Genomic DNA, 12,955 nt, shown 5'->3' with positions numbered 1-12,955 from the left:
CTGTACACAGTTTTTTTCCACCTTGTTATAAAAACTAATACAAAATCAGTTTTTGTACAATTCAAAAATATTATACATGTATTCGACTGGTTAAATGTAGCAAGGGGAGTGGATCAGGATTGTTCTCAGATAAAACAGAGCCCGAAGTTGGGACGACATTTACACAAGAGCAGCCAAGGGAGATTAGACCTTCTTGCCCTATCAGGATTGCAAACCTCTTAAAAGTAATAGGGTGTTGACACCAGACATATGATGTTACCTCTTGACAGATACAATACTCCAGCATGTTTAAGTGCAAAGTTATTCTTGGAGATCATTGCCCTGCAGATTTTCCTTTTCTCCTGTGGTAGCACAAGGTGATGCCAATGATGGTGGATGATCATTTTCCCCACCATACATGTAACAGACTGTAGTGAGAAAGGGAGCCAACAAAGCTGATCACTATTAACTGAACCTTATCCACTCCACATGCTTGAACATATTCCAGATCCACAACACTATGAACAGAGTTAAATCAATTACAACTTGTTTTCTGGAACCATGATTACATTTTTGTTGTTTTGTTTCCTCTGAAAATTCTCCTAGTTTTTGTAAAACACCAACAATCTAGATTTAGAGATGATCTATTTTTTAAAATTGAATTATTGTAACTGCTTACATTTAATTGACCTATTGGATGCAAAATAACTTGTTCCCAATTTATCTGCACTAAAAATGCAGTAATCTTAAATTTTAGACATAAGACAGTATTCATCATTTCAGCCATTTTATAGTTTAATCCCTTCTCTGGCAAGAACCAAGCTGTCATTTGCAGTTAACTGTAGCTGCGTGTCTTTGCACAGTAGGCACAAATCATTCACCTAATAACGGAGGAAATAAATACACCAACCAGCCGCAGGTTTAATCATTGGTCTGATGGCAGGAATCCATAATTGGCCTCAACACCATGGACTACAGGAAGAAGTGGGGGCGGGGAGAGAATTAACCAATGTTCCAACTTCTTGGAAAGTTTTCAGCTGAGGGTAGGATCAGGTTAAACTGAAGAAGCATGTTCACCCCAGTCCCCCCCACAAACACAATCTAGGTTAATGTGAAAATGGCCACTAATTAGGTACATGAGGGCTACAAGTACCCATGGAACTGCACCTCTGGGTCTTCACTTTCAAGGTGAGAGGAAATATGGGCTGGGGAAAGAATTTTTTTTTAAACTTGAAAAACAAAGATAACTTTCACCATTCATATGTCAGTTTAATGAAACAACAATACCCAGATTAACCCACCTGGATCTAACAATGCAGCTTGGTAAGTCTTAAAAGAAAAGTGAGTGAATGCCCACCCACCCCAACAATATTTTGATCCCAACCTGCATTTCCCCACTACTTTTAGGTTAAAGATCTTTGCAAAGTGTAGTGTATAAATAAATAATGACGCAACAGTTACTAGAGACAAACTTCAGGACCCAGTTTTCCACAATATGGGGAAACCAGTCTGTGTAAGTAAAACTTGGAGTATTTTATACAATGCCAAAAAAAGTTGAATTTGTCCTACACAGAGTTAGCAAAATGTCCCGTCATTCATATCCAATAGGGGAGATGGTAATCACAGGGAAAATTCTGGCCTGGTCCATTCATAACCTACCATACATTTTTCCTCCCAGACTTTATGGGGGGCTTTCAGTTTTGTTTCCAGCTGCACATTGTTTTTACGCCATTTGATACACAAACTCATAGGTTTTAAGCATCCTTCGTGAAACACAGGTAGCATTTTTTTTGGTTTAAAAACTGGCCTTGTTCCCTTTGCTGGTTTCTGTGTAATGTTATTCGAAGTGGACAACCCTCCCTGATTCAGCATATATAACTTCATTAAGAGGAGGCCATGCAGAATTGTAGCAAAGTTCTTTCTCGAGTCTTTTATACAGCTTTTTGGACTGCTTTTTCTTGCAGAAGGGCCGTACGCACTGGTTTAGTAAGCCACTGTCTATGGCTGTCTGAAAAAGTCAAATAAGATTACAGTTAAATGCTATTCACAAACAGATCCATAATTAAGATTCTTATTTATCTTTGGCTTTTAATCTGCATTAATCCACTGACTCCAAAGGACAGCCTGCAGAATATCTATATATGCGGTAACCCAACTAGTAAATGCTGTACCATACTACCAGGTGGTGCGGTTTGCTACATTTCCTGACACTCGCTGTAAAGCAAACCAATGAAAGGATTTAGTACTCTGATCGAGTTGTATGATCCCATCTTATGTCACCGATGCCTTATATACCAGGTACCCGAATTTGGCCTACGTCAGTGGAGAAGTGGATATACAAAGGCCAGGCATCTCCAAATAAAGTAAAATTCAGCACCAAGTCAGGATGGGCCACTTACTGTGCTGCAGAAGCCTGGGGACCAGCGCTCAACATGGAGGGGAGATTGGACATGAGAGAAAAAAACTAAGCTACCTAGAAAATTAGGTTAAAAGCAAGTAAAAAACACTTTTGAATTCTCCCTGAGATCTTCAGATATCCCCTTTATGCAGATTGGAGAAGCTTTTGTCTCTGGGGTGATAATGGGCTTTCCTGGGTATTACAAATACTGAAGAATGGAGAGTTGTTAACTTATCATGGAGCTCCTGTTTAACTAGGAGGGTAAAGACTTCTCACCCTGTCTAGAACAGTTAGCATTTTAACCCATACCCTGCTCAGCTAAGTGGTCCTTAAAGCCATTTCTTACCTCAAATAGAAGAGAAGTGATAAAGTGCAATGCTGCAAATCCCAGCAGCAAAAATTTAAACTTTAGGTCAGTGATGAGCATCAGCTGCATAATCTGACGGATGAATTGGAGTGGGTAAAGTGTCAGAAATACCATCAGAGCGTAGAGCAGAATCAATGCAACCAGGAACAGCACTGAAGGAAAAATGCAGAGTCCAGTCAGACATTCCTTTCAATATAGCACACAACGTTATTAAACTTCAAGGTGCTTACATGCATTATCAAACAATATTTGACGCTGAGACAATCAATCCATATGGACCCAGTATTAAGGAATGGACCCAGTATTAAGGAATTTTCTTTTATTCTTTCACAGGACATGGGTTTTATTGACAAGGCCAGCATTTGTTGCCCATCCCTACTTGCTCTCGAGAAGGTAGTGGTGGTGAGCTGCCTTCTTGAACTGCTGCAGTCCATCTGTCGTCGGTATATCCACAGTACTGTTAAGCGAATTCCAGGATTTTGACTCACCAACAGTGAATGAACAGCAATATAGTTCCAAGCCAGGATGCTGCGTGACTTGGAGAGGAACTTGAAGGTGTTCCCATGCATCTGCTGCCTTGCCCTTCTAGGTAGTAGAGGTCACTGGTTTGGAAGGTGCTGAACGAGGCATGGCAAGTTGCTGCAGTGCATCTTGTATATGGTCCACGTTGCTGCCACTGTGCATCAGTGTTGGAGGGAGTGAATGTTTAATCTGGTGGATGGGGTGCTAAATCATGCAGGGAGATTTGTTAGATAATGTTGAGCTTTTTCAGTGTTGATGGAGCTTTGTTCATCCAGGTAAGTGGAGAGTATTCCATCACACTCCTGACTTGTACCTTGTAGATGGTGGACAGACTTTGGGGAATCAGGAGCTGAGTTACTTGTCATAGACCTGCTCTTGTAGCCACAGTAGTTAAGAGAATTATAATGCAGCAGCTTTAAGTAGACAACTTGGATATTTGTCCTGCTTTTTGTGGACCTGGTCATTTTTCACATTGTCGGTAGATGCCAACATTGTAGCTGTACTGCAACAACTAAAGTTTATGCCTCTTGCCTATTCCTGAATTTCACAATGTCAGGCGGTGGCCAGACATTTCCAAGATGGAGAAACTGGCAGCTTCAAGCTGCTCTTACACATTTTATAGCAGAAGGTGCCATCAGCCAAGGGAACAAATCAATTGCCTGGTCTTTCCGCAATATTATGGTGCATAGGGAGATAATAGTAAAACAGCAAAATGTTGATTACACAATGCTTTTATCACAACTTTACATTCGTTTGGGATATAAACGATATGTAGCTCCAATACTTTAGAGTAAAAGACTCAAGTACCATTAGAATAAAGCGGTTTGCGGAAAGGGTGTCCCTTGGAAAGTACTGTTGCCAGGATGAGGTACTGGAACCCAGACACACAAAATAAAGCAGTGTTTTCGTAGTTTGGGAGTTTGTTGCTAGAAGAACTGGCATTTACAGGAACAAACCTTCAGAAACACAAAAAAAATCTAAAACACTGTTCATAGGGACAGAGCAATGCAATCAGCTACAATGTAAAGCCATTTTACAACACAAAAGCACTGCACTAACAACCACAAAGGGTAAATCCTTGGTTACATCTGAACTACTTCAATTTGGCCCCACTGCAGGAATATGGACCCCTGGACCTTGCTCCACACTGTGACCACTCCTGCTACGACAAGAGATGGAAATCAAACACCAGAACACACATGAATGCCAGCGGCCAAGTTCTAGTTATGTGACATCGTCTTGTCTCCAAATGGAATAAACAATTCAAGTTTTACTCGTCAATCCTCTTTTTTTTGAGGTGACCAAAACTCTTTCTGACAAATTCATACTTTTTTCACCACAGAAGGTTGACCAGCTGCTCTTAGACAGGTTGGATGATTTACTAACAAGCAATTTGAAGATTTTGCACGACCGTGCATTCCACAACAGGGAAATTGGCTCAATTTATCAAAGAGGTTTTTGCCCCCCTTTTGCTTACTAGTTTTCTCCCCCTAACGTTGCTGACCCCACTGGGATAATCGGTGATAATGGCTGCCCTCTGGTATCCTAGCCAAATGAGAATCTATTAGGTAGGAGTCTGAACAGTGAATGCTGGCAAATCTGGGTAAGTCACAGGAAAATCTGTCCTTGCCCTCACCTGAATCTCTCGCACGAACTTCCAACAGGAGTTAGTGGATACTGATCAGGAGCAAAAATTTTTGCATAATTATCCCCCCTCTAACCTCAGGATAAGATTAATCATTTAAGTCAGCATCAAACTAAACAAATACAGAACTTAGGAGCTTTCTTTAAGACTCAGTATTTCACTGCCTTAATTTAGTGCATTTTACATGCAACTTTATTCCTTCGTCTAGAGGATGGCTGTATATCTGGGAACAACAGTGACACACTTACCAGCTCTGAGCAGTAGTGACTGTGTAGGTGAGGACCTGAATCATTATGACCAATAAGGTCTGCAGTAGCAGGCTGCCCAGGATCGAAACATTGATCAGACTCCCCACAGGTCGTCGTGCCACAAGCTGTTTTGCAGGCCCCGTTCGACCCATGAGGACAGCCACAGTTGTAGTGATAACCAGGTCAAAGTACAGGTACTGCCAATCACCCAAATTCGAGTTGATCTACATTTAAAATTTTTTAAAAAACACTTTAGAACAGAAGTAGAACTGGTTTCTTAATTCGGATAATAGTCACAACTGAAACATGATACGTTGAAGCAACTTAATAACCCTTTTTTTTTATAAAAAAGGGAGCTTCAAAAATAAAATCAGTATTTGCTGTGGGCTGATCTTGATGGGTCAGCAACTGAGATTCTGCATTGGCTGGAAGTGATCAAGTCTGGTACATGTCAGGGGAGCGACGGATCAGGCCTGGGAGAATGGTCAGTTGGGCAAGGCACTGGAAGGTCCACCTGGCACATACGGATGAATTAATGTCTTCAAAAAGGGGATGCGAAATGATTCAGAAGGAAGCTTTTCCTTAGTTTTACCTATCTTCTTTGTAGACTCTCCACACCACACAAATCTCCCAGTAGACAAATTGACTGGCGATTTGCCTGTAGCCCTGGGCCAGTGTCATTCTGTAACTAGCTGCAGGTATACAGGAGCTGCCCAATTTGCTGTCCTCTGATGCACAGTGTTCCATTTTCTCACAATGGAACTGCTATTATCAGGTGGGTGATCTTGTGAACAAATCCCCATCTTCCTCCGCTCCAATGTACAGGGCTCAGCACCGATTAAGCGCAGTACCACCGAGCTCCTTTCTAATCTCACTGTGGCCAATCTGCTAATTAGGAAATAAGCTAGACAAAGTTACTCAGTGTACAGTACATTGGATGGCAGGTCTGTATATCCATTATGCAGTACGTATACTTACCGTGTACAATATTAGCACAGAAACAAACTGGATCATGCTGTACATGGCCATGTATTTGAAAACTCCAAAGGACGTGATGAGAGAGGCTCGACCTTCCCTGCAAGGAATGGAGGAAGCTCTTGTTTTACAATGGAACTGGGAGAAGGGCATCAAGCGATTTAACAGCGAAACCTTTCCAATGTGAGGAAACACAGACTGCTGCTAAGGTCATAAGTACAGTGTGTGTCATAGGTACAGTTATTATGCAGGCGACAAGAGTATGGTAACAGTAGTCAGTGGTACCAGCCTCACCCACTGTGCTGGCTCTTGCTTTTGATTGTTGCTCATAAAAATTGGTGATAATTCTAAGAATCAACATAATGGCCCCTCAAAAAAAATCTCCAGAATAAGCCACCCAAGAACTCACCGAATCACCATTGGTACACATTCAATATTATCTATTTTTGAGGTGAAGGGGGATGCCACCGAGGCCTCAGCCTCTGAGAGAGAGATTCCTGCATCAGCAGCTTTCAGAGCCCCACAATCATTGGCCCCATCTCCGCACATTCCCACAGAGTACCTGGAGAAACAGGGTGAACATTAGACAGGACTTTGCAATATCATAGAGAAATACACAAAACCCAATGCAGTCTGATTCTTAAACACAAAAGCACATGAAGATGTATCTAGAATTTTATATCTAGATATCCTGGAACTTTAACCTCCAAGAAATAACCTATCACTGTTAACAGAGTTACTAGCAACTCAATTCACAAATTATCTATACTGTGGGCCACTTGCAGTTATACCACTCAAAATGAATCAGTCAAGTGTGGTAACCTCATTACAACATTCATTCCACCCAAAAGTACTTATTTCTATATAAAATGATTTGCAAACTGCTTCAGAATGGAAAGTTTACAGGCCTGTTCCATACCCAATTTTTAAGTAATCTCTTCTGATGAATTTAGACTCAAATAAGAGCATTTGATAACTGCTAATTCCATCAGCATCCATCACTTTTTTGTGATTTCCACATCTCAACAAGTTTACACATCAATAACTGAGCTACACATAGAACAAAGTGGGTCCTGTTTCCATCCCTGATTTATGCCGTGGTAACTGGTTATACAACTGGGGCTGGAATCTCAGACATAAAAGGGTAAAATTAGTCCCAGTCCCTGACTCCTGTCCCTAATGGAACGTGAAGCTGTGTGGAGAAGACATAGTTCAGATACAATGTATTCTGTCGTTAAAGAAAAGCCTGCGTCTTGTAATTGTTAAAGCAGTTACTGTCAGGCACAAGCCCATGACTAATCAGGAGAAGTCCAAGAGGATGGGCATGGAATTGTACCCCAGCATCTTTAGAAAGGAGGATGAACATCTGCCAAAGTGCATTCCCTAGTCCCTGCATTACCTTTGGTCAAAGGAATAGGTGGGTGACCTTGTTCTTGGACTTGACCATTTCAGTGGTGAGGTGAGTAATAAGTAGTGAGAGTGTGCCCCTGGCATGACCCTCAACTTCACCACACATCTCAAACCAGAGCAGCTCAAAACATTAAAGCGAGTATTTTGTGATGACAGATTATATGCACTTTAGTATGTTCTCACTGCAAAGTGCTGAAGTCACAACTCTTTTCCAGCTACGTTTAACCATTCAATTGTCAACTTACTCCAATTTCTGTAAGCTTTCCACCAACTGTGTCTTCTGATTAGGAGCCATTCGAGCATAAACAGTGCCTCGAATCAGGATCTGAGGAGAATCATGAAGAAATAAAGCAGATTCAAAACGTCCACATGAATCCATTATTATACAGGCTCTGCTTTATATTCCAGTTAGTCCTCCAACTGTTGATTTCACACACACTGAGCCTGATTATATATAAATTGTACCTTCAGCATTGGATTCTGTACTCCTCCGTTTCACACAGATTTTGTAATACTGAAAGGTACTTTACCTGAATCAACAGAGCTCAGAGACACTGCATCTCCCCCATTTAAACAGTATTGTACCCCTAGTTAAACCAGTTCTATATACATTCCTCAGTATTACCAAGTTCTTTGCCACTCCATCCCCACCAGTACTGGTACTCCTCAGTATTACAAGACTCTGGGCCTCTCCCGTTACCATTAATATTACAGATCATCAACCTGAGGGCCAGAGTAACAAACGTGCAGTTTTCCTCCCAGATTTGCAGTAAACACACAGTGAAAATCAAACTTCTCACCTTTTGTAGCAGATCTGGGAAATAGTCATAAACCACTGCAAAAGATTTTCCATTTAGTGCAAAGTGATAAGACTGCTCCAAAGAATGGTTCCCAGGCTGTTGCTGCTGCAGTAATTTATACAATAAGAGATGAAAAAAGCACAGGGTAAGTCTGAACTGCAAACAGGCCACATGCAAACACTGTATGCAGAAGATATATAGATAGCCAACACCACCGCCACCCCCCCAGTCCCTGCTCAGCACCTTAAATGTGATTGAGCACTTGTGGGGCCCAACCACCCCCTTTCTGAAAAAAGAAAAACAGCAAAATATTCCAAATGCTGGAAATTTGAAGTATAAAAACAAAAATGCTGGAGATGAGAAACAGAGTTAATGTTTCAGTCTGGTGGCCTTTCGTCACAACTGCTGCACCACTTCTAACGTCTCGGCTCTTACCATAATTCCACCATTAAGCTCCCAAAATACACAAGAACACAAGGGAGTAGGGCTGTAGACCATTTGGTCCATCGAGCCTGCCCCACCATTCAATATGATCAGGGCTGATCTTGGGCTTCAACTCCATTTTCCCACCCGCTCCCCATATCCCTCAATTCCCTGAGACACCAAAAATCTGTCTATCCCATCCTTAAATATAGTCAACGATGGACCATCCACCACCCTCCAGGGCAGAGTATTCCGAAGATTCACAAGATTTTTTTTTGAGTGAAGACATTTTTCCTCATCTCAGTCCTAAATGGTACATACTGCCCTACATGCTCTTCCTCTTCTGTGCATCTTGCACATTTAAAACAAGGCTCACCACTGCCGCTCCTACTCTTAACATTTTTTTCCAGGACCTCAAAAACTGTGGTAAACCTTACCTTCCACAGGGAGGCCTTTCAGAGAAGACTCACTAAGCTGAAGTCTTATAAGCAAAGGTTGAGCCTATACTCACTGGAGTTTAGAAGAATGAAACATAGAACCACAGAATATTCCGAGAGGTCTTGACAGGGTAAATGCTGAGAGGACGTTTCTCCTTGTGGAGGAACCTAGGATGAGGGGTGCAGTTTCAACACAAGAGGTCTGTCATTTCAGGAGGAAGATGAGGAGGAATTTCTTCTCAGAGGGTCGTTAATCTTTGGAATTCTGTACTCCAGAGAGCAGTGGAAGCTGAGGGGTCATTGAATATATTCAAGGCTGAGTTTGACAGATCTTTGATCTACAAACGAGTGATAGGTTATGTGGGGGGGGGGGGGGTCGACAGGAAAGTGGAGTTATTGCCACAATCAGATTAGCCATGATCTTGTTGAATGAATTGAACTCCTGTTCCTATTTCTCGTTATTTTCCATAGTTGACCCTTCCTCTTACCCACTACAGGATCTTAAAGTCAATGCTATTTATTAATTCAGCTGTTCTTCTCTTCTATTCTTTTAACCTGGCATTTCACTTTAGATGCAGTAACGAAAGAATGACTGACTTGTTTCAACAAGTAACTCTTTTGACCAAGTTCAGGGTGACCCCTTTTGTAGTTTGCTGCCAGATCCACTGGTGCTGCCACAATAATTCTATCACATTGTTAATCATCACAATCCAGAAGCTGGTATTTCTTAGTTTTACTGGAATACCTACCTCTGTTCCATTCTGCTGGTCTGGTGCCAGCTCTGATGGCAGGAACTTCACAGAGGCAGGTTTATCACGAGAGGGGGGGGATGCGTTGGCAAAAATAACTCTGTCCTTCAAACCTACCATCCCACAATTCTTGGCAACATTTAGAGCTGTCAACATGTTGTCTCCTGGGGAAAATAAAAAGGATTCAACCATATTATTGATGCAAGGACCCCAGGACACCAATTAGGTCCAGGACACAAACCATCGAGATACTGGTCCTTCTTGGTTAGCCAAGGCCTATGAATAACAAGCTCTGAAATTATGCATAATAGGATAAAGCGCAATTTTTGAAGTTACATCACTGTTCCAGGGAATGCATTGTGTGTTGTTGTGGCTCAAGTTCTTTCCTGCAGAAAGGAAACTGGGGTTTGGAAGGAAAGAAATAGCAAAACTGTCATCAGAATTGGCTAAGGCTAAAGTTTGCGAAAATGGGGTTTAACTACATTCTAGAATGTACTGTGGTCACATGCAATGCCATTGCGCTTTGTCATAGACAGCATTATTTAAAAGTTGCATTGGAGTGGCATCGTGGGGAGAGCCACTCTTTGCCGCAGGGGAAATGACGAACAGCTGACACTTCCCATTAACTTGTAGGTTTCGCATCAAATCAAAATGACACTGATCAGGTTGAAATGTCTCTCAGTGCCACCCACAAAATCAACTGGAAGCGCAGTGTCCGTTATGCAGGCAGATGCGGCAGCCATTCTACAACTTCAACATCACACCAGCAGCAGCAAAATAAATGAACTGATGCCCAGATTCATGAAACTAGCACCAGTTGAAGGTAAGGCCTGCAGCTCAGAGTGCTGGAAAAGGTTGTGCAATAAAAGATCCTCATTATAATGTACCGACTTCGGAAGTAAAATACTGAGCTGAGGATTTCCTTGCGTGAGACAGCATGTGCTTTAACTATTAAAATGGAAGACTGTAAACCCAGGAGCTGTTTAGGGGTTGGGATTTGAAGTTTACTTATACAAACCATGAGGTTCACAAACTCTCTGCTTGGTTTGGACTCAGTTAGCTGGTCTCTGCCAGTAGCAGTGGTTAAGGGGCTGGAATTAACTCAGCGCCTCTGGGCTAGCTGGAATGGGAGTAATGACAAAAATTAGTCAGAGCTCCTGCTTCTGATCATTTTCCAAGGACTTCCGCTGAGACTGTGGGTGTTAAGCGAGGGCTGTGATGCCCTCCATGATGGAATATCTTGATTATACTCTCAGATACAGAGCTGTTACTTGGGTGAGGTATTATAGGGTTACTGCTGCCTGTGGAACCGTAAGCCAGTAATAAGTCAACATCTCCAGTTATGGGAGAAAACAGTTAGAAAAAGTGCAGGGAAAAGGCTGAAAGACAGAGCAAAAAAAATGCCAATTTTGACTATTACACAGGTGAAGTAGGAACAAAAACCAGTAGAGGGCAGTCTGTGATCAATCAACATAAACCCATCCTGGCTGGTGAAATATCCCTCAGCCAAAAGTTTCCCTGTGGCCTGAAATGTCTATCCACACTTCACAACAGCACTGTCAGCCCACACGATCCATGCCTCATACCTGTCACCATCACAGTCCGAAAATTGGCTCGATTCAGGCTGCCAATGACTGGCGTCGTTTCTGGTTTCAAAATATTTCGCATAATGAGGAATCCCAGGAATGTCATCTCGCTCTCCAAAGAATTTCTGTCCAAAGAAAATACAAAAGTTACTGGAGCTTGCAATACATCCAGACACTGCAGCTCAGTGTAGGTGGAACCTACTGCCCCAGGGGTTACACCCTAGTTTAAATGTATTCAAATATTCAAATTAGAGGGGACTAAAGCTCATACTACAGGACAGCAGCAAGAGTAGCAGTGATTAGTTGAGATCACGTTTGGGATCACGGGAGGAATAAAAAAACAAACTGAGGGATGAAGAGTGCCAGAGTTTTGAGGTCCTGTGAGAGAAAGAGCAGGAGACGGTGAACTGAATCTTAATTTCAACACAGGGCAGTGTGGGGAGGATTAAAAGTCTGTTAAACTGGGTCTTTCACATTGAGGAGGAACAAGAAATAAAAGCTCAGATAAGCAATGATTATAACGTTAGCTACGCACCTTTCCAGCTTGTGTACTGCCTCAAAGGTAATGTCTTGACTCAGTGTTTTGTGTGCAAGTCCCAAAACTCTGTAACCATCTCTGGCATAGTACCTCAACATTTCTGAGAAATCATCAGGAACTGGAAGTGAATGAGTATATGTTTAGGTTGTAAACACAGCCAGCTCCACAGAAATATCAGTCTCATTTCAACCAATGCACAGAATCCCAGGAATCAAACACCTGACCATTCACTCCTAGTATACACAATTCCATAGGCCAAACCTCTGCCCATTCCACTGATATTTACCACAAAACCATTGTTGATTTTTTTCCAGCCAGATAGTGGTGAGCGTCTGGAACTCTCTGCCTGAAAGGGTACAGGAGGCAGAAACTCTCATTGCATTTAAAAGACACTTGGATATGCACTTGAACCCTATAGGGTTACAAGAGCTGAAAGGTGGGATTATACTACTGGATAGCTCTCTTCATGCAGCATGGACATGGTGGGTCTAGTGTCCTCTGTATTGTAAATCTGTGTGTTCTTATGTTCTCACCACTAACTCCAACAAATACCTGGAATATACTTCTGCCCACCCCACTATTTTGTCAATTCTTTCTTCAAGTTTCTCTATCTCCATCACATCTCACACACCAGAGTTTTCACTATGTCCTCCTTTCCCTCAGTTCTGGATTCCACTACAACATAGCCAGGACTCTCAAGTTCTAACCCATTTTCCTTGTCTCACTGTTTCCCCACCACGCACAGCCATGATAGGGTTCGCCATGAAAAGCTGAAACCTTAACCAGCCTCTACATTCGACTGACCATCAGTGTCATTTCTGCTACCTCTAACAGGTTCTCTTCCTTCTCCACTCCACTTTTTGATGAGACCATTCCCT

General features: G+C 42.1%; 1 protein-coding gene across 1 annotated transcript in view; it reads right to left on the bottom strand.

The window, feature by feature from the left end:
- Nucleotides 1–339: 339 nt before the first annotated feature.
- Nucleotides 340–12,955, bottom strand: part of atp13a2 (ATPase cation transporting 13A2) — an 84,884-nt gene continuing 72,268 nt past the window's right edge. The window contains exons 19-29 of the mRNA XM_078558124.1: nucleotides 12,075–12,195; nucleotides 11,540–11,664; nucleotides 9,954–10,117; nucleotides 8,345–8,449; nucleotides 7,790–7,869; nucleotides 6,544–6,696; nucleotides 6,138–6,234; nucleotides 5,160–5,383; nucleotides 4,074–4,222; nucleotides 2,724–2,896; nucleotides 340–1,987 (exon numbers count right to left, since the gene is read on the bottom strand). Coding sequence (XP_078414250.1) covers nucleotides 1,817–1,987; nucleotides 2,724–2,896; nucleotides 4,074–4,222; nucleotides 5,160–5,383; nucleotides 6,138–6,234; nucleotides 6,544–6,696; nucleotides 7,790–7,869; nucleotides 8,345–8,449; nucleotides 9,954–10,117; nucleotides 11,540–11,664; nucleotides 12,075–12,195 — 1,562 coding nt within the window. The 3' untranslated portion in view covers nucleotides 340–1,816. The remainder of the gene's footprint in view (nucleotides 1,988–2,723; nucleotides 2,897–4,073; nucleotides 4,223–5,159; nucleotides 5,384–6,137; nucleotides 6,235–6,543; nucleotides 6,697–7,789; nucleotides 7,870–8,344; nucleotides 8,450–9,953; nucleotides 10,118–11,539; nucleotides 11,665–12,074; nucleotides 12,196–12,955) is intronic.

The sequence above is a fragment of the Cetorhinus maximus genome, chromosome 15 (assembly GCF_964194155.1).
Source record: "Cetorhinus maximus chromosome 15, sCetMax3.hap1.1, whole genome shotgun sequence".
In the NCBI taxonomy this organism is placed as follows: Eukaryota; Metazoa; Chordata; class Chondrichthyes; order Lamniformes; family Cetorhinidae; genus Cetorhinus; species Cetorhinus maximus.
The sequence above is the reverse complement of the archived record's forward strand: the minus strand, read 5'-3'. Positions and strand labels throughout refer to the sequence as shown.